General features: G+C 33.9%; 1 protein-coding gene across 6 annotated transcripts; it reads right to left on the reverse strand.

Moving 5' to 3' along the window:
* Positions 1–5,436: 5,436 nt before the first annotated feature.
* On the reverse strand, positions 5,437–21,524 carry LOC138941687 (farnesol dehydrogenase). Of its 6 annotated transcripts, none has more exons than XR_011448187.1 (7): positions 21,379–21,524; positions 20,890–21,206; positions 19,361–19,487; positions 18,705–18,861; positions 18,444–18,587; positions 18,268–18,377; positions 14,103–14,191 (listed from the first exon to the last, which is right to left on the reverse strand). XR_011448187.1 is itself a non-coding variant. In XM_070311535.1 (6 exons), the coding sequence occupies exons 2-6, from the start codon at positions 21,194–21,196 to the stop codon at positions 18,336–18,338; spliced, it is 777 nt and encodes a 258-aa protein (XP_070167636.1). In that variant the 5' UTR covers positions 21,197–21,265; positions 21,379–21,524; the 3' UTR covers positions 17,943–18,335. The 6 variants fall into 6 exon arrangements, 2 of the variants coding, with proteins under 2 accessions (XP_070167637.1, XP_070167636.1); XR_011448188.1 differs by having other exon boundaries at positions 20,890–21,248; XR_011448186.1 differs by having other exon boundaries at positions 20,890–21,265.
* Between the last annotated feature and the right edge of the window lie 1,688 nt (positions 21,525–23,212).

Here is a 23,212-nt window from a genome sequence, read left to right on the forward strand (position 1 = left end):
GTTTATATATATATTTAATCTTTTCTCATTAGGTGTCCAACTTTGCTTCCGCCGTTTTCCTATAGATGGCTTTAGCGGTAAGTAGTGGTCGAAATAAATAGATCATAGACGTCGTGCAATAAACTTGGGCATCTGTCAACATAACCCCATAGAAACATTAGTCGATTTGTGTCTGCATCATAAAGTTATTCTCCATTGAAAATGTCAGTTTACGAGCCAAATTCTCGTCATTTGCGGGAGGTTTTAATTTTCTGCTTCAATATGTAGAAATCTGCGGCTGAGGCTCATCGAATGCTCTCAAATACTTATGATGAAGCCGCTATTAGTGAAAGAACGTGTCGTGAGTGGTTTCAACGCTTCAAGAACGGTGATTTTCACGTCGAAGACCGGCATAACGGTGGAAGAGAAAAGGTTTTCGAAGATGCAGAATTGGAGGCATTACTTAATGAAGACTCGAGTCAAAGTCAAAAAAAGGGAGAAAGTAGTGGCCAGCGATGGACAATACTTTGAATCATAAATGTATAACCAATTTTTTACAATAAAGCCTCGAATTTCGGGGAAAAAAAAATGGCGGAAGCAAAGTTGTACACCTAATATACAATATAAAAATGTTATATATAAATCTTTCACAAATTGTATTAACATATACAACAATTAACATGTATAAACTAATATATAATTACGTTTAAATATAATACTCGGCTAATAATAATATAATAATATGCATATATAAATTTAATAATAACAAAATATGTATAATAAAGAAAATTAAATTATTGCAAAATAATATAAAATAAAAATATTTATCATATTTAATTGGAGAGAAATATGTAAAACGACTATCAAACATTTTTAGTTTCGATAAAAATTTATAAGTTTAATAGTTTATAATAAAATAATCTATTTCTCAATATAAAAAGAATATCAATAGTTTAAAATAAAATAAATATTTTATAATAATACTTTTAAATACTTTCTAAATATATAATAATATTTTTTTTAAAAACTGTGTGAAATTTTTTTTGTGATAACCACAAAAGAAGAGCATCAAGATAGATTCACTTTACTTACGCATATATTTTGACGAAAATTATGATCTATTCAAAACGAGTTTATACAAGGGATGTGAGAGTGGGAAGGCTAATTGCTTGATCGACAGCGACGTTGCTCGGACCGAAGGAGGAAAATTTCTCCCTCGATCCTTCAACGTCGTTGTCAACGTCACGTCAACAACATTCCATTATGAGGCCCGCGATGGTGACAATGTTGGTGTTTCCCTCGATCGATCTTCCTTCTAAAACGATGCACTTTTAGTGTCGCCTCGCGCTGACGGGTAAATATGGATACTGCCAAAATTCAGAGGAAGTGCTCAAACGTAAAACGCGATAAACATAAGACAATTGGATCATTTGTGAATTTTTTATGACCTTCGGTGATAGTTCGAACGGAGAAAAGTCCATCTCGTAATTGTTCCGAAGTAACATACACGCGTAACGAAATACTTCCTTCGACGAAGCATCTGTAAACGCGACGTGCAGGCAGCTTGGAGAGGCATAAAAATCGTACGAACGTTTCAAACTCCAAAGAGCATTTTCGGCGATTAAGTACAAGATTCGAGAATTCGTGTATGACTATGTTGCGATTTATGTTCAAGTGCGCGAGAAGTCAGAAAATCATATAACTGTTTGAAATCAGCGCGAGAACATTTGCGCGCAAGTAACTTTCGATAGTATACGGATCTTAAATTTTACAATCGCATCAACGCGAAACGATATTTCCTTCGACCAATACTCTTTCGCGATATACCATATGTACTTCAGAATTGATGTAGCAATGGAATCTTAAACAATGAGAACGCACTTACATAAATCGAAATAACGTAAAAGATGAAATTTTTTTGATTGTCACAAATTATATCATTCAATAATATGTTAATTCTATCGATGAGAATATATCTTTGGAGTATATTATTCCATAATGTCATTTATATTTAAATCTCTCGACATACAGATTGATTTTTATAACGCGGCGTTATTTAAATCTGCGCATAATACGATAGTCTCTTGCCTCTGTCGGTTTCATTAATTAAAACACATTCACATTATGTATCGCGTTGTTAACCCTATCATTATTTTTATTATTATTATCATCTCCCTCTCTCTCTTTTCGACATACAGCCAGCAATTTCGCTCAACGATTTAACGATACCTTAATTTGGTATTCATTCAACCGCGCTCCGTCAAACTTCACATCTTCCCCAGGCTAAACACTTTGCGCCATCGTGGTCGCGTCTTTGCTCGTCTTCGCTCTCGATCGTGATTTCGCGGTGGAATATTTGCAATTTAGATAGAAGCGGTTTATATAGGAACGGGGACAACGCGGCATTCAGTGCATCCTCCGATGTTACGGGTGTGGACGAGGCGCGAAGAGGCACCAGGAGACAAATGTTTCGGAGGGAAGAAGAAGGAGAGGAAGCTTGCTCGCTGGTGTCGCGATGTTAAATAATCGCGTCGCCGGCACGTTTTCGCGTAACGAGGACGTTTATCAGGATCCAGCAACCGGGAACTGATTTACAAATAGGCCCCGAGAGAGGCAGCTTCTCCATCCTCCCCCTTAACGTTCCTCTCCTTTTCTACCCCTCCCCCCCTCCCCCGACACCTTCCCCGTTCACTCACACCCGCGCTTACTCCCGCAAACTTCCCGGCATCCCTGTTCCTTCTCAATTCTTCTCTCTTTTCTACTAGCCGTTTTTCGCTTGTCCTTTCTTCGGTGACAGAGACGAATCAGTCTGAATTTTCGATATATCGTCAGAAAATATTTTCTATTTCAAGCTTAGCCGCAAAAATCGACCAAGAGAAAAGAGTTTTCCATTGATAGCAGAAGTCCATTACATTCGTCAGATGGAGAGCTGTTTTGTTTTAATTTTATTATTATTAATGTTCTTTTTAGAACTTAATGTAGCTCAATATATTGTATTGTAGAAAATAACTTGTAAAATTTATTCTATTTAGATAAATATGAAATCACAATAATAAAAAACTAACATATGTTATATGATAAAAAATAATTTGTGTGTACATATATATATTTATAATACTATTTTATTATATAGCGAGACAAAAATGTTGCTTATTTCTTTTATAAGTCCATGAAAAAAAGCTACAAAAGCAATCTCTTTAAAATGAGAAACGAACATGCATCAAAATCTTCCATTAAGAAATGGAAAGGCATGAGTTCGTTTCGCGAATAACCGCAAGTAGAATAGCATTAATTTGCAAGAGTTTATATTCCTCTCATATTTTTGAAGAGAAATGAACGGTAAAGCGGATGCGGTTCTTTCAAGATCTGGGGGTTAACCTAAGACATTCTCTTCTCAGCTTCCTTGGTCTGTCCCCTCGTCACGCGGTCCTACCCAGCTTTTCCTCTCCAGGGAAATCATTTTCATTTAAGATCGTATACTATGCGCCACCGCCCACACCGAACAGACCAAAAATGAACTCTCTCTTGCTTTTACTTGGAATAAATTATTTCTCGCACTTGTTCTTTTACCATCGATGTGCGAGCATCCTTCTCTACGCAGTATGTTTTGGAAACGGCCTTTGCGCTACGATAGAAATAGCGCGAAAGCTGTCTTTCAAAACAATAAATTACGATTCAATGTATCGTCGGCAAACATTGTTATTGTTTAATGACACAATGTCGAAGCGGTTTTTTTTTTTTTTTTTCTTTCCATAAGTATGTACGTTATTATGTCTTCCTTTCCAATCAACGTACATCGTGTGTAATCAAAGATACCCTACAATGAAAAGATACGAAATGTGATAACGGACACGCGCGCACTAAATGTGATGTAATATTTCAATCACGCGTTGAAATCTCGAGTAACAATAATTACAATTAATTGGCGCAAATAAAAGCGCTATCGAATTTAAAAGAAACATTCTATATTGAAAGATATCAAAGTGCACCAAAAATTTAGCGAGATTCTCGCGTTTGAAAATCCAGTTTGACACAATTGAACGACGTTTTATTTCGACGAAGTCATGCTGCATAGAACGAGACATATGCGGTGCAGTTTTTGTGCAAAGAATCAAAAAATACACCTGTCACGCACGTTGCGAAATCGGAAAAAAAATAACGGACACGGTGATCCAAAACAACAGAAAACAGTAGGCCTGCGTGACTGAATGCCGCAGATTGCTAACAAATCCCTACGAAACTGTGTCACGTAAAACTTTTGTACTGTTGACCGCGAAATACACGATACACAAGGATGCACCGGTGCATCATAATACTGCATAGATGTCCGTAACAAAACTGCATTTCAATAGCTATTTGCAATTGTCTCTGAACATACAAAGAAAAATTTGCCCTTTCAAATATATACCATAGCCAAAGCTTTTTAAAAAACATCATAATAAACACAATTAATTATAATCTATATTGCCATATAAGAGAATCAATTAGATATCATATGATAAGAATTCTAGGCAATATAATATAATAAAAATGCAAATGCAAAAATTTATAATATTATTTTATTAACTGATATCATACTTATATTGTACTTTATATATACTTAAACATTATTAAACTTCCAATCACATATAATTATAAAATAAAAACTCTTGAAATATTTCTTATGTGAAATATTATATGTATTTTATTAAAACATATATTTTCCTAATTGTGCTAAATATATTCATGTATCCTCGTTTTTATTCTTTCTTTTTTCATTTTTATAATAATTTCATCTTTATCTCATTGTCAGATCTATTATATTTTCTTTTTGCATTCAAAGAGTTTTTCTCAACCTTCACAAAGATTGACCAGGCCGGCAGCGTGGCCGTCAAAACGATCGATGTTCCCGAATAATAATTCGCCTGTCCCTGAAGATTCGACGGTTTCCCGACAAATCGGTGCGGTTGAGCCTCCGGGAGTACCGGGACGACCATAAAGCTTCTTGCCACGGGGTGAATCGAACGCGGGGCGTCCGCGATGTAAATCTATGCATAGCTTTTGTTCCCCCGACGTATACGCATCGCCCCGTCCACAAAAGTTTTCTTATTGCTGTATACAAATACAGCGAAGACGTATAAGAAAAGGGATGGTACATTTATCGCTTTGCTTTTCTTTTCCATGTAATTCGCCGATCATTCAATTTGCGTGAGATATAGAAAAGGTTTTGATTAAAAACTACAAATTTTTCTATATATCTCATTTATATTTCTCTCAACAATCGCATATAATTTTAATTTAAAATGCATTCAAGAGATATTTTATAATATATTAATAATTTTCAAAATTTACTCAAAACTTATCTTTTATTTACATATTGTATTTAATTGATGCTTGTGAATCAACGGTAGAAATGAATAACGTAAAACAATATAATTTTTCATTATCCATTTATTTCGACATATCTCTAATATGATTAAATAATCAACGCAAATGACTCTTATAATGTTATAATTATTATAACGTTTAAGAGTATTAAACACTTTATCGCGGGCAGTTATTAAGCTTTAATTGTAACTAAAATTGATCTATAAAAAATACATATTGGAAACAGCTATTTTATGGATTTACCAATTTACGGAATAACCTGTACACACACATACATACCAGAAGCCTATTGATTGCGCATGAGAGCGATGAAACGCCCAACTTTTCTACACAACAAAATAACAGATATTATAGCTTTTGAAACGCGTGAACGAATTATTGGTTAAATCATCAAGCGCTTTTCAGTTGCCGCGTTAACTATAGGCTGAGAGAGAGAGAGAGAGAGAGAGAGAGAGAGACTGCCGTTTAGTAAACGTAAAATACGTGCCACTTTTGATATTATAATGAGATTGAACGTCGTTACAAGCGCATAAATACGTTCGATGCACAAAAGGGGATAAAACGCGGCTTAATTATATGCAATTAAATCCGGATGGTACGAATAGATAACAGAGTCGCAGCAAAAACGATTTAACATATCCGTTAATGGATTAAAGTCTAATTTTCTTTTGATATAAACAGCCTAAACTATTATTGGCAAGTATCATTAACAAACGAATACAGCCATCAACATGACGAAATAAATGATGAGGCTTTAGAGACAAAGCCATTTAAACAGCGTAGTATTCGAGCTATGTGTAAGGAATCTAATTTGCATTGCATTGTGCTTATTTACGCGTAACACTTAATGAAAAGCTGATTGTCTAATAAAAAATAAAATGTAGGAGATTATTGTATTATTTTCTACAATAATTATATGATGCTGAACACATAATTATTGTAATTATTGTAATGGTATACTTCATTACATATATCAATTTAAATTTAATTGTAAAATGCAATTGTCTCTTCAAATATTTTTGTGATCTTATACATGTATATTAGAGATTAATTTAAAAATGTACAATAAATAAATTTTGTCGAAAAACAAATTAATGTGAATATCCAACACAAGCAATTATAAAATATCTCGCTGTGCACAGAACTTCTCTTACACAAGGCTCCTTTAGTACGATCTTGCTGTAAAAGCGCCGACATTTGAAATTGCGTGTGCAGCGCTTGAAGACTCGGCTGAAGAAACATCAAGGCAGAGTCGTTAAACTTATCGTCGCCGTTAATGAGTAGAGACCTGTAAAGAGACAGCCAACAGCATTTATCTCTCGTCGCGGGTCTTTGTGACGCGGACTGCAATCAGCGGTGTGAAGGAGTTCGGTCTACAAACCCCTTTACACGACTAACTTTGTTACATCGACTTTCTTCCTTTATCTTCCACGCGCAAGAAATCCCGAAAGACATTCGGCATTACGCGCTTAAGAAACTTACGTCTTCTTCTATACAGGCCACGTATTCCCTTGTGTTCTTTCGTGCATTTCGTTGCTTCAGTCACGTCACGTCTTTAATCATCGGATGTAGAAAGTGGCCGAAGAAGAGGACGAACTTTTCTTTCGCTAAAATATTTGAAGAACAATACTGAATCATCTAACGAACAATTAATGCGCAATAATTTTTAATTATCAAAACTGTGATGTGTTATATATTTCTCATATATACAATATAATGCTTATATAAAAATATATAAATGTATATATGTATAATTATAAATTATACAATGCAAATTTTTTACAAACTGTAAAGACAAATTCCCCGATTCGCCACAAAATTCAATAACAATACCGATACGTTGCAACGAAGTACTTTCCACGATCTTTTTAACCACCGAAGGACGCAAAACCATTTTATTTCTTTCGCGAATTGACGCGGCGATAGTGTGGCAAGTATAACGGAGCGAAGTAAAGGAAGAAAAGCCTTCGGTCGAAGTCGAAGAAAGACAAACCACTCGGTCGTGACGACTCGTAAGTTTCTGCGCCGGTAGTATCGGGACTCTGGAACGAAACTAATCGAAGGGCATGACGCAGAAGCCTCTCATCCGTGGAGGGTCGTCGCTATTGACTTAGCAAAGTTTGGATTGCCGTGCGGATAAGACGCACGGCAGAGTCAGCAAGCAAGCCGCGAAAGCTTCAGCGAGCTTCGACGAGCCTCATCCTCGTCCTCATACGTTTGCCAAACTTTCAATCGTGTACTTCGCGTCTAAATGATCGGTTATGAATCGATGATAACAATGATCGGATACGAATCTAGATTAAACTGATATTAACAACTGTCTTGTTGCGAATTGTAAAAGTATCAAAAAAATTCAAAGCCAATTTTTTCTATAACAATCATCTTTGATATATATAATTGTGAATATTATAAAAAATTTAAAAAGGTATGTATTTATAAATTAATATATATATATATATAAATTAATAAGTGTATACATAAATCTAAGAAAACAAATTTAATTTAAAAATATAAATTTACCGAAAAAAGGTATATATAAATTAGATATTAATAAATCATAAAAATACAGCAATATACAATGGAAAAGGATTCTTTTAGCTTTATATATAGAAAGAGCAGGGTTGGGAAAGTTACTTTATAAAAGTAACTCGTTACCGTTACCGTTATTTTTTCTAAAAAGTAACTCGTTACCGTTACTCGTTACTAATTTTAAAAAGTAACTCGTTACCGTTACAGTTACTAAAAAGTAACGAGTCGTTACAATTTCCGTTACTTTTTTACAATACAAACTAATAAATTATTTTGCATAAGAAAAACTTTTAAAAAATTGTAAGCAAGATTTCATTCAAGGTTTATTACAAAATAAATGATTAAATTTTATCGAAATTCTCTATTAAATTTTAATAAAATTTGTTTGCTCCATAGTATCATCATTTAAATGCCCTCTTTGTGGTGTTAATACAGAGCCACCGATGCTAAACATTCTTTCTACAGATGCACCGCTTGGTAGAGCTGTATTATATTTAATAAAAAGTTTTTTAAGTTTTGGATAGTCGTTTAACATTTCTATATTACAATTATTTGATTTTAAAAACCGTTGCAATTCTTCTTGTTCAGATTCATTTTGCACCGTTTTTTGCTCAAAAATTAAAAAATCATCGTGATCGTCAGATTTCCCAGCTTTTGAAGAATTTTCAGTTGATCGGATTCCCAATAAATCCTCCAAGTAATTTTCAGCACGTTTTCTTTTTTCTCCGGTTAACCAGTTTAACTTAAATTTTGGATGTAAACATGCTGCTATTATTAATTCTTTTGTTTCAAATATTGTAAGAAATTTAAAATCAAATATAGTAAATTAAGCGACATTGTTTGTTTTATTGAAATTAATACTTTTGAATCAATAGTTTAAAATAAAATAATATTTTTCAATTAAATCCTTATTTAAAATTAAATAACATATGTATTAATCAAATTAATAAATTACTTTTTATTTAAACCTTGCTGAATAGCTTCAACTAATGAATGGCAATCTATAAGGTCAGATTTATTGAGATTTTCTAATTTTCGTTGCAAGGTACTTAGAACTGGTAGTAAATGAGAGCTCTGCTTTTCCGAAAAGATAAAACTCTCATTGGATATCGCGCGTCGCGTCATCGCACTGGTCTGCAAGAGCCATAAGTTGATCAATCACATTCAAGCATTTTTACAACATAATAAGAATGCTAATTGGTCGATTTGCTTACGGCTTTACGGTTAAGATAAAAATTTTATCACGCACAATAGCAAGAATAATATCTTAAATAAATCAAAAAATTTGAAAAAAGTAACGATAAAAGTAACTGTTAAATTCGTTACTCGTTACCGAAAAATGTAACGAAGTTACTTTTTCCGTTACAAATAAAATTTGTAACGCCATTACCGTTACAGTTACCGAAAAAAAGTAACTGTAACGGTAACGGCGTTACAAGTAACGCGTTACTTCCCAACCCTGAGAAAGAGTATAAATGTATTAAATGGAGAAATAAATTGAAATTTATAGAAAATTCGAATGGAACGATAGATATCAATCATCCGCGCTGTTTTGCCTGAAAAAGAAGACTTTGAAAATGGCGAAAAGAATCGAGCCAATGGTGGAATTGGTGACCGCGTTTACATCGTTCGCGGAAGACAATGCGGTATTCGTTGTCTCGTTAAGTCGACAGAGATCGAGCATTCGTTTCCTTTGCTCTGTGAGAAAGAGCATCGTTCCTTTTCAATACGTCAACGTCATTCACCCTCTAGGTATCCTAGAATCTTTTCTCCGAGCAAAATGACTCACGTGAACATTTTTTTCATAAAGGAATATGACTAATTTTGATAAAAAGAAAAGAAGGAGACTCCAACAAATAACGATATTGAGATTAACGCATTAGAGATTGATTATTCGTATATAAAAAATAGCTTCCACATGCGATTTCTCCATATACGATGCTTCATGAACTACATCGTAACAATCTGCTGTAGAAAAAAAACATTTCTTTCAAGAATAACGAGAAGCATTGTAAAATGTCGAAAAAGAGGATATAAATATTTTTGAATGTATTGTTGCAAGTTGTATTAATTATAATCTTACAATAGTTGACATCAAATTAAAATGTATGCGTTCGAACAAAACGTTTATATCAACACTTATATCAAACTTCAACGCTTTTCAAATCGTTAAAACAGATTCACTTATCGATTCTACCAAAGAAATATTTCTAACCTAATTATTAAATTAAGGTAAATCATTTTGTGGGTGATAAAATGACGAAGCACACACACACACACACACACACACACACACACACACACACACACACACACGAATCGATCAATCACACACAAACGAGATAGAAATGGACAACAGACTTGTCTAGACGTCATTTAGGTCGCAATTTGCTAATAAAGCGCTCCGTATAACTTGATTTTCGTGAACAGATCGAGGCCTGATGGCGACTGAGCACGTGAAAACGTGGGAAGGAGCGGGATGAATGTTATCATTTCGCGCGATAATGGCCGTAATGACGATGATAATGCCTGGACACACGCGCCTCGCAACCGACGAGTTGATATATCGTTTAAATCACGACCGGCGTCGTTACATCGCGCACAGACGCTCGTCCTCGTAACAGCGGTTCCTACGGAGCAGAGAGTGCGCCGGAGTTAAGCGAACCCTATGGAGAAGACGTTCGCGCGGTGTCGTTAACGGTGCCATCTCGTTGTCGTCATCCACCTACACGAATGGCTGAATATGAAATAAGCGGAAATACTCTTGCGGCAAGTCGTTTACGGCGATAACGATAGCCTCGCGGTGATAAACTTCTTTGTTTATATACGTTGATAGGGCATTACCGCTATTCGAACGAGTAGATATACACGTAAAATTATGCTTTGTCTCTATTCAATTGTGGATATGAATGCTTAACGCTCTTACTGGTTGTTTCTTATATACAGGGTGTTCCATTTTAACTTCCTCAGGCAAATATCTCAAAAACCAAGCCCGGAAGAGAAAAATGTTTCAGACAAAAGTTGTTTGGTTTCGAGGAGGCCATAAGATGGTGACAATGATTTGACCTTGGAAAATCATTTGAAAGTCATGTGAAGGTCAACTTTAAAATCTTAGATGGAAACCCCCATTTTTTATTTAGTATTCTTGTAGCTGACATCGAGAGCTTTCCAAACCACTATAATTAAGTATTTTTTTATTAAGTACTTTTTGAGTTATTTTATATTTTAATCTGACATATTTTGATATAAAAAATTAAATATCTCGTAAAATATTTAGTTTTTGATAATCTTACCGTAATACTTCTATGTACAGAATAATGAGACAAATCAATTAGTATAAAAAAAAAATTGTTTTTAAGAAAATTATTTACAATGTATTTTTTTAAACAATTATTTGTTTTTTTGGCACTAATTAATTTGTCTCATTATTCTGTACATAAAAGTATTACGGTAAGATTATCGAAAAGTGAATATTTTACGAAATATTTTATTTTTTATATTAAAATATGTCAGATTAAAATATAAAATAACTCAAAAAGTACTTAATAAAAAAATACTTTATCATAGTGTTTTGGAAAGCTCTCGATATCAGCTACAAGAATACTAAATATAAAATGGGGATTTCTATTTAAGATTTTAAAGTTGACCTTCACATGACCTTCAAATAATTTTTCAAGGTCAAACCAATGGTACCATCTTATGGCCCCCTCGAAACCAAACAACTTTTGTCTGAAACATTTTTCTCTTCCGGGCTTGGTTTTTGAGATATTTGCCTGAGGAGATTAAAATGGGATATCCTGTATATATATAGTGATATATGTAAATTCTGCGAGTGTGAAACCAGCCGTTATACGGATGTTTCTTAGAGAATAGTTTAAAGTTAAGATCTCTTCTTCTTGCTTTCGATATATCGTTATATGTTTCACAGTTCTTATCAACGCTTACCTCCGGTAAGAAAAAAAGCACGAATTTCCAGATTATCGAATCATCCTCAACAATAGTTCGAGGTCTCTTTCCGTACGTATTCTTGAAAGAAGTAGCCGTTATTTATAACAGTATTGTAAAATCTCCTGCACAAGTAAAGATGTTGGCAAAGATACGCCAAAGAAACTTCATCAATAAATTCGATATGAATTTTCCGATCGAGCGACAACGTTATGTATCAACGTCGCGAAGACTTTCAATCCCTACGATTAAATATTCAAAGATTTATTGAAAAACGATATACATCCGACACGTATGTATGCTGGATGATCTATTGCTCGTATACAATATTTATTCCATTTATTTCAATTTTTATTACATACAATAATAATTTTTTTAATTTTAACGCTGTATTATAAAAGCATGCTGGCTACAATTTTTTTATTTTTCCATTATAGGACTCAATTACAGAAATAGATAGTAATTTCATAGTCTCAAGCTAATAAGTTTTTAGAAATATTCAATACGAAACATAATCAAATATTAGAGAAAACTTTTTTCTTTAGCCCTTTTATCGATTTTAACAAATATTTCACAATCAATGACAATATAAAACATAAACACGTATAGAATATACGTATATAAATTATTAATAAAAATCTGTCTAAAATCCATGTCGTATTTCAATAAAAATTTATCTAAATTCTCTCCATTTAATATTTCACTACATTGATGAATTACTCGACGCAATAGATGCAGTACTTTTTCAATAGATTAAATCATGGCGCTCGCATGTAAATATTTCCTCCGACTGAGAAAGAAATCGCGATTTTTCTTGTTTTTATATTTTCCGAGCAAAGTAAACTTATCTACATTATTCAAATGATGCTTCTCTCAGATTTCTCTTTTTAGCCTCATCCAATATTACTAACAACCACTACAGACGACGACGGACGGAATTCATCGTGTACCGCGATCAGCGTCGCAGTGGATTAAACTACGCGCGGCCACGTCGGGAATGCGTTGATAACATTATGCGCATCTTTTTACCTCATGAATGTCTCCGGGATACGGACGAATGAAACGAGCGGATTTATATAACGGAAGCGAAAGCTTCTCCTCTTTCCCGTGCGGTTGACAAGAGCGCCGTCCATAATATTCATTCTCGAGGAGTACGCCCCCTTTTGTAATACAAGGCGAAAAATCAAAGTCCCCACGGTGCAAGTCATAATCCCCAGCTGTCACCGACTTATTATCCACATTATACAAATGACTCTTGCCTCGACATTACGCGAATCGTGTCGAATTCGACATCGCGCGGATAACGATTAAATTCATAGTCGCCGGGCAAGAGGGAACTATTTCGCAACTTCTCCGCTTTGCAGTTTCGCAATTGCAGATTATGCGAAGGAAGGTAGACGGGGCAACGGTAAGGAAGGAAATGATAGGCGATGAGAGGTCGTTCGAAAATTTCAGGGGTTAGTGGAGCAATCAACGAGATAACGCATAAAGCGCACGGTTTAAACTGCATTATCTAAACCGGATGCAGAGCAGAATACGCGCTAATTGCAGTTGCGGCGATTTAGTTACTATCCTTATGTGCGTCATATTATATAATCATATCAAAGAAAGCATTTTTGGCAAAGGAAAAATAATTTAAAAGAAAACAAAAAAAACGTAACATTCGTAATTTAATCTCCCCTTTTTATGCAATTTAGATATGTTATTAATACTAAAGGATCTCGTTACACAAAAAACCCCTCGTAAAAAGTTTTTTTTTTAATATTACAGTATAATTAAAAAATTATCAAGATTTACGATCTTAAAACCTTGAACTGACATAAACGCAATAACTGTCGTCTACATCTATCAGAAATATGCTCGAATACACTCGAAACCGCGCAATATAGTTACCTCGGGAAAATAGCTTTCATTCGCGGCGGAATAATTGAGGTCAACCTAACCTCACCACCGCGATGAACACGGGAAATCGGCCGAAATCCGGGGAATCGAATTTTCCGCCTTCGCTCCAATTTCAGCCGGCTTTTAATAAGTCAACAGACGGGCTTGTTCGATATTCAAGCCCAATGTACGGCTCACGGCACGGGCCAATACCAAACGATCGTCGTCGTCGTCGTCGTCGGCGAAGATGCGCGTTTAGTTCCAACGCGTCACGTGCACGCCGTCATCGCGAATCACTTCAAATTTGACACCGCATTGACGCACGTACGCAGTCGGTTTAAGCCATGTTTGCACTGCCGGTGTTCCGCTAACGAACCTTCTGCTGGAACCCCCGAATCCGTCTAGCGAACCCTTAGCAATCCGACTGGCTCCACGTTGTCACCGTATCCAGCTGCGCGCCACGTTTTGCTCTCCGCTTCGCATACCCTCGCTTTAATGATACAAGTCAAAATTTCTGATGCATCAAAATCATTTGCTTCAATTCTCAATCGCGAGGCTTTAACTTTGCGCTCTAGGAAAAAATTCAAAAAAAATAATTCTTGATTGAATATGTAAACAGACTAAAGTTATCACTTTTTTTAGTTATCTTTAATTGTAGAATTATTTAAAATCCCTGTATATTCTTTTTCTTTTAAAAATAAACATAAGAATATAGTGTTATTATACATACAAATTATACACAAATTATATTTAGATTTACAGATACCAGTAAAATTTATTATATCTTCCGTGAACAATTTATTGTTACCTTTCTTTATAATTCATTTGCTTTGTTCTGAAACAATTCCGTCTATGATAACGTTTCGATTAAAAACGATATTTGTAGTTACTCGCAGAAAAGATTAATTTTTTTTAGATTTCAAGTCAATAAATAAAGAGGCTGAAAGATATGATGCAAACGATGTTCTCCAAGAGCCATGTGTACATATTCATCGATTGTTTAGACTTACAGAAGATGTACCCAAAATATACTTTGAGACATATTCAAATGCGCGAGAACTGCAGAAACACGGTCAAACAAGTGTTAGCATACAGAGTCAGTAGAGAAGAGGAAGATGAGTTGTTCCCTGTCAGAAACAGTTACGAACGCATTTAAGGAAGTTAAATTCGGGATGTTTGTTCCTTAACATTCAGTGGCTCGTGTAAATTCAGGAATTTGCGAAATTAGTTTAAGTTTCCGAAGCAATATAATAGCCTATACTATGAATAAGGAATAGTTTTCGAACCAAACCATTATTAATTCCAGCTTACTAGTATATCGAATTGCTAATTACTAATAAATACTATAAAATGACATTTCAAATCTCTGTAATAATTTAAAATATTTAATTTTACATTTTTATTGTGCACAAAATGTCTGACAATTCCAACTTACGAGATAAACTCGTTGTTATAGAATGTAAAGTAGATATAAGCGAGGAGTGGCAGAATTTGGAAGCATCAGGTGTTATTATTTGAGAAAGACGTGAAAGGCAGGAAAAAACAATGAATGCAAATGCTGCTGTTGGTAAGCGCTCTCTCTCTCTCTCTCTCTCTCTCTCTCTCTCTCTCTCTCTCGCGTAAATAAAGAAATAATTTATGATCGTTACACAATGATCGTCATAAATCGCGTTTCTGCCGGTCGACAGAACGTGCCGTTATGCGAGGAACTCCGCTTCCGCCGTCAGCCTCAACCCCTTGCCACGCGCTGTCGATATTTTACCGCGGGAACGCAATACACGGCCGGCATAATTTATCTGTTTTCAAATATGCCCGCGCGCCAATAGATTTACATATTTTAATATAAATTCCAAAATACCGGCCCGTCCATACAGACAGCCCTATGAAGCGCCGAGAGAGTACACGTCTTTATCGATCATCACCCCGCTGCTCTCCTGCGCTTTAAATCTTGCTCTTCTTAAGCCCGCCTCTCCTTAATGTAACAGCTAAGAGCACTTAAAAGCGAAGGATAAAAACGTGACGGATTATTTGCATGGCTTTGTGTTATTAATAGTAACATAACAAGTAAGAGAAAAACATGCGCAATTATCTTAACTGAATCCGTGTATAATTTTTAATATTTTTTTACGCATATTGAACAAAAATAGCGTAATCAGAGTTAATATAACAAAATAACAATCTTATTATTCAATATAATATCAAGATAACGTTTATATAAAAAATTGCGAACAAACTGAAATGTCAAAATAGTTTTCAAAAAGATATTTTGAATTATATTACGCAATCATTCAAATGTATAAAAAATTTTGTCAATGTAGTATTTTATTGTAGTACTACGGAAAAAAAGGCAGAATCCTAATTGCATTAATTTTATGCAGTTTTCCAAATGTGTAATAAAATATCTCTTTAAATACCTGTGCAATAAATCAAAATCTAAAATATCTCTTTAAAACCTTGCAAGAAATTTAATCACAAAGCTAGAATTTAAAGCATGCTCTTAAATTTTGACAGCACTTGACATTCGACATACGCCGAAGAAATCGATTTTTCCATTCGCGGCTGATACGCGACGTGATTTCTCCTCAATCAAATAATCCTCTATTCGAAATACGACGGAATTTGTTTGATACCTCAACTATCGCCTCAAATACCTCCTTGGTTGACAGTCGAGCTCGGTACAATGTGAGCTGCTATCATCACCGGAAGTTTACGTTTAGAAACATGCATACGGATATGTAATAATGCGTAGGAAATGCACGTTTCGATCGTTCGTGTAAATATCATATAAGACATCGCTGTATTTGTCACGCACCAAGTAGAATGTGATCGCGTGTAACAACGAAATTGTCGAAATTTGAATGAAGCTATTACATTGTATTGGCGATAACGTTGCATCGCGATAAGCAAAACGATATGTCACAAATTTAAATTTTTTTAGATTTTTTAATATGTTTTTAAAGCGATAGTGTGTAAAGCATCGCATGCTAATAAACACGAAAATAAAAATAATTATAAAAATTATTTTTACAATTTTTTTATTAGATTACTTCTTTTCGCAACAAATTGGATTGCAACCTGAGATAAATATACAAAATGATATCAGCAAAATATATATTAAGCAAAGTATATAAAATATTACAAGCACACGCGTACATACACATACATATATATACACCAGGGTTGGGAAGTAACGCGTTACTTGTAACGCCGTTACCGTTACAGTTACTTTTTTTCGGTAACTGTAACGGTAATGGCGTTACAAATTTTATTTGTAACGGGAAAAGTAACTTCGTTACATTTTTCGGTAACGAGTAACGAATTTAACAGTTACTTTTATCGTTACTTTTTTCAAATTTTTTGATTTATTTAAGATATTATTCTTGCTATTGTGCGTGATAAAATTTTTATCTTAACCGTAAAGCCGTAAGCAAATCGACCAATTAGCATTCTTATTATGTTGTAAAAATGCTTGAATGTGATTGATCAACTTATGGCTCTTGCAGACCAGTGCGATGACGCGACGCGCGATATCCAATGAGAGCTTTATCTTTTCGGAAAAGCAGAGCTCTCATTTACTACCAGTTCTAAGTACCTTGCAACGAAAATTAGAAAATCTCAATAAATCTGACCTTATAGATTGCCATTCATTAGTTGAAGCTATTCAGCAAGGTTTAAATAAAAGGTAACTTATTAATTTGATTAATACATATGTTATTTAATTTTAAATAAGGATTTAATTGAAAAATATTATTTTATTTTAAACTATTGATTCAAAAGTATTAATTTCAATAAAACAAACAATGTCGCTTAATTTACTATATTTGATTTTAGATTTCTTACAATATTTGAAACAAAAGAATTAATAATAGCAGCATGTTTACATCCAATATTTAAGTTAAACTGGTTAACCGGAGAAAAAAGAAAACGTGCTGAAAATTACTTGGAGGATTTATTGGGAATCCGATCGACTGAAAATTCTTCAAAAGCTGGAAAATCTGACGATCACGATGATTTTTTCATTTTTGAGCAAAAAACGGTGCAAAATGAATCCGAACAAGAAGAATTGCAACGGTTTTTAAAATCAAATAATTGTAATATAGAAATGTTAAACGACTATCGGTGGCTCTGTATTAACACCACAAAGAGGGCATTTAAATGATGATACTATGGAGCAACAAATTTTATTAAAAATTAATAAAGAATTTCGATAAAATTTAATCATTTATTTTGTAATAAACCTTGAATGAAATCTTGCTTACAATTTTTTAAAAGTTTTTCTTATGCAAAATAATTTATTAGTTTGTATTGTAAAAAAGTAACGGAAATTGTAACGACTCGTTACTTTTTAGTAACTGTAACGGTAACGAGTTACTTTTTAAAATTGGTAACGAGTAACGGTAACGAGTTACTTTTTAGAAAAAATAACGGTAACGGTAACGAGTTACTTTTATAAAGTAACTTTCCCAACCCTGATATACACACAGAAAGTAACATATGAAATTTTATATTCATGCAAAAAATGCAAAGCAACACATAAGCTTAGTTCAGGCGAACCAAGTTTCTTACTTTATAGTATATGGTATAAGTTTCTTGTAAAATGATGTGTACTAAGATGATGTTACTAAAAATATTTTTCATGGAAATTCCCCAGTATGTTGAATAGTAAGCTCTGTAATCTGGAATTAAACACCGTGTGAAACAATGTTTTTATTAGAAAAAAAGTGCGTTAACGAAAATTAAACCTGAACTTCCTGTCGTGTTCCAAGAGCATAAATGATAGCATCGGCTATGTCTTCGGGTAGAATAAATGGTATTTTTTTAAAAATATTACGTATGTTTTCCGATTGCGAAGCTATATTCGTTTTTACGATACCAGGACTAATGCTCTGAAAAGAATGGATGAGTAGAAGTATATTTGTGGAGAAATTAATAAAAAAGACGCAATCCTCTGACAAGAGATACGGAGGTAGAGAGAGACATGAATTTAATTGATCGCAACTTACTGTAATTCGAATAAAAGGTTTAACGTCTGCTATTTCACGTCGTACTGTATGAGTTAAAGCAACAGTTGCGTGCTTAGAAGCGACATACAGATTAAAATCCAATGCAGCATCAATTTTTCCTTCACAAGGTTTTGCTGGAATACAATGACCCAGAACGCTATAAATATCAAAATTACTTATATTATCAAATTGGTAATAAATGTTTGTTAGTCCTTACGCTAGTATATGTAAGGACACACACAGTATAGTGGCGCCATCTATACTGAATGGATCGGAAGGATTATCGATAGCGAACAAAAGATCCATAATGGCGACTTGTGATCAAAGACGTTGACACGTATTAATTGTAGTGAGAAAAGACCAAAGGAATTCAAGTATTAAATAAGCTTCTCTCAGTATAAAAACGTGTATATTTTTACGCTGTTCCACCGTGTTCACCTCTCCGAACTTCCACCACCAGAAACGGCCCCAACAATGTTAATGATAAATAAAAGTCGTTGTATTTTTCATGGAAAATTCTTTACATTTTTGTCTTACTATAGAAAACCAGAGATAAATGTTTGTTTTGAAAATAATTTATTTATGTTAAAGGTTTGTCCAAACTTATTTCAAAATTTGTGCATATCGTAATTAACAAACAAACTAAGTAATAATACCTGTTGACATTAAAAATGTGCCCTTCGACATTTCGGTCACGCATGGAATGTACCGCCTTATTTATACATGCAGCATATGCCGCGACATTAGTATTTAATATTAATTGAAATGACTTCCATACACCATCTGCAAGTGAAATTTATGAAATTTTTTAAAATCTTTCATCACGACAGATTGAGCCTTCTATTGTTTTTCGTTCTCTCTTTCTTTTCTGTGTAATAATCAGGGTTGGGAAGTAACGCGTTACTTGTAACGCCGTTACCGTTACAGTTACTTTTTTTCGGTAACTGTAACGGTAATGGCGTTACAAATTTTATTTGTAACGGAAAAAGTAACTTCGTTACATTTTTCGGTAACGAGTAACGAATTTAACAGTTATTTTTATCGTTACTTTTTTCAAATTTTTTGATTTATTTGAGATATTATTCTTGCTATTGTGCGTGATAAAAACCAGTGCGATGACGCGACGCGCGATATCTAATGAGAGTTTTATCTTTTCGGAAAAGCAGAGCTCTCATTTACTACCAGTTCTAAGTACCTTGCAACGAAAATTAGAAAATCTCAATAAATCTGACCTTATAAATTGCCATTCATTAGTTGAAGCTATTCAGCAAGGTTTAAATAAAAGGTAACTTATTAATTTGATTAATACATATGTTATTTAATTTTAAATAAGGATTTAATTGAAAAATATTATTTTATTTTAAACTATTGATTCAAAAGTATTAATTTCAATAAAACAAACAATGTCGCTCAATTTACTATATTTGATTTTAGATTTCTTACAATATTTGAAACAAAAGAATTAATAATAGCAGCATGTTTACATCCAAAATTTAAGTTAAACTGGTTAACCGGAGAAAAAAGAAAACATGCTGAAAATTACTTGGAGGATTTATTGGGAATCCGATCAACTGAAAATTCTTCAAAAGCTGGAAAATCTGACGATCACGATAATTTTTTCATTTTTGAGCAAAAAACGGTGCAAAATGAATCCGAACAAGAAGAATTGCAACGGTTTTTAAAATCAAATAATTGTAATATAGAAATGTTAAACGACTATCCAAAACTTAAAAAACTTTTTATTAAATATAATACAGCTCTACCAAGCAGTGTATCTGTAGAAAAAATGTTTAGCATCGGTGGCTCTGTATTAACACCACAAAGAGGGCATTTAAATGATGATACTATGGAGCAACAAATTTTATTAAAAATTAATAAAGAATTTCGATAAAATTTAATCATTTATTTTGTAATAAACCTTGAATGAAATCTTGCTTACAATTTTTTAAAAGTTTTTCTTATGCAAAATAATTTATTAGTTTGTATCGTAAAAAAGTAACGGAAATTGTAACGACTCGTTACTTTTTAGTAACTGTAACGGTAACGAGTTACTTTTTAAAATTGGTAACGAGTAACGGTAACGAGTTACTTTTTAGAAAAAATAACGGTAACGGTAACGAGTTACTTTTATAAAGTAACTTTCCCAACCCTGGTAATAATCTATGTAAGTAATGTAATGTCATACCAATTACGCGCGAATATTCACAATAAGCAGCATTATTGACCATAATATCCACGCCTTTCATCTTTGTCTCGATTTGTTCGAATGCCCTGTTGATGTCCGCTTCGAAAGTTACATCGCACCGTATAATATCTAATATGCCCGGAAATTTTTGCTGTTCCTTTTTGGCTCTAAGTTTGTGCAATTTTTCCTCCACGATATCTATAGCAGCCACGTTTACTCCGTACCGCAGAAGAGCGCATGTAATTGCTTCGCCGATGCCGGATGCAGCGCCGGTAACGACTGCGGTTTTACCAATCCAACGATCCATAATTGCCTGTCTGCAAGTACGACGTAGCTCGCGGTTGACATGCCACTAATAACTACCAAGCCAAAAATACTTTCAAGCGCGTAAAAAACGCAATTATTAGCATCTACAATCGCAGTGACGTTAAATTCAACCATAAATTTATGAAAATGGCATTTCGATTAACATTAATGCATAAAGCTTACCTATGTATCTTCTATTCGCAGCTGTCAGCAAAATTAGTTTATAAGATTCACTACGGAAAACGTATGAATTCGCACGATCACTATTTTAAATAAGTGCGCAGTAGATCAAACTGGACATATCAACGATATGATGATTCAGTACGAACTGTGCGTAGCAACTAAAGGCAATAAGAGAACGTTATAAAAGTAATTCTACTGATAGAGAGAAGAGCTGACTCATTCCCTCGTTTATCAAGTGAGGATAGTAATCTGAGAGAGCATATCTGTGTGTAATCATATATAATCTACATATAGTTTATAAATTTTTATTATATATATATATGTAATATAAAATAAAAATAATATAAATATATAAATAATAATATTAAAATCTAAGACATTTTTCGATATTTTATAATCTTTCTATAAGATTATTTATTATTTTTTCTCTTGTATAAAAGAGCAAATATTTAAATATTATTAAATGCCAAATCAGTAAGCGATACGTATTGGTATATTTTTTTTATGATTGATTATTTTTTTTTTTATGAATCGCAGCAAAATACGAATTGCTACCTTACAAATTTTTGTACTCATATCATACAACTGTAATAAAGAATATTCCGTAAAAACATGATAACCATTCTTTGTTGCAGGTATGTCCTGCACGTTGAACGCGTATAGGCCAGGCGCATCATATAGTAGGACAGAGATCCTTCGGCTTAGGTTTATCCGTTTACCCACTCTGGTTCCGTTCTACGGTTTTGCCGCGCGGCCTTTACTTGTTTTAAGTGAAGCGCGACGTGACCTGCCGCCAATCCCTTCTGTATCCACGTACAATCACATTGGCTTCTTCGTACTGTCTCTGAACCAATCTCTTTCGCGAAGACATCGGGTGGAATATCAGGATATTTCGAAATTCCAGAGATTCCCCGGTAGACAACTCTCAGAGACTCATCCCGTAAAAGGAGGATCTTATTGTCAAAATATATAACACAAATATCTCAACTTATGACCATCAGAAGTTTGTCGAGATGTTAGGAAAAAACATATTTTCAATATAGAAAAATATTTATACGATAAAAACAGAATTAATTTCGATACATATCTTGATATTATATTGCACATATTATATAAATAATAAAACAGAAATGTTGATTAATAATTTATTGTTAATAAATTTAAATTATTGCTTTGTAAACCTAAGAAAATTCAATGTTAGTGAAAAACAAGAGAAATTAAAAAATTTTACTTTATCGTTCCTAATGCACTCGACACACCAATCGTGTTCAAAAGCTTCAACAGATGGTTCCAGTATCAATATGGAATATCATACACAATTTCTATTTTTGTCGTCGATAAAAATGCTCAAATAAAAGCAAGCATCGAATTATCTTATTGCGCTGATTAATTTATCTCTTATGCAAACGACGTCATTATCTCGGATCTACTACGTCGATAATCTTGAATCTCGCGATTCGCAATGATTCTTCTGGCTACTCCTTCGAATAAAGGATACCCGTTTCCGGGCGCAATAACAACGTTGTGTATCGATCTTCGTAAACCGACATCTGGTACTGGGTCTGATATCAGGCCAAGAGCATTATTCTTGTTCACGCGGGACGATGAGAAAATCAACAAGGAAACTAGAGGAACCTTCTCCCGCCTTTTTTCCCGGCCCAGTTCAGCCCGCCAGATGCTACAGCTATTCGACCATTTCTCAACGTTGTTGCGATTATGCGCATCGTTCTGCACTTATCACTATGGCCTCATATTTTTTTCATAGGCAGCAAATTACATAACAAGGTGCAAGCACATAAATATGATCTTGATCCGCATGAAATCCATGAAATGA

Source organism: Polyergus mexicanus, unplaced genomic scaffold, assembly GCF_030449975.1.
Source record: "Polyergus mexicanus isolate NDT 795.1 unplaced genomic scaffold, iyPolMexi1.0 SCAF_20, whole genome shotgun sequence".
NCBI lineage: Eukaryota > Metazoa > Arthropoda > Insecta > Hymenoptera > Formicidae > Polyergus > Polyergus mexicanus.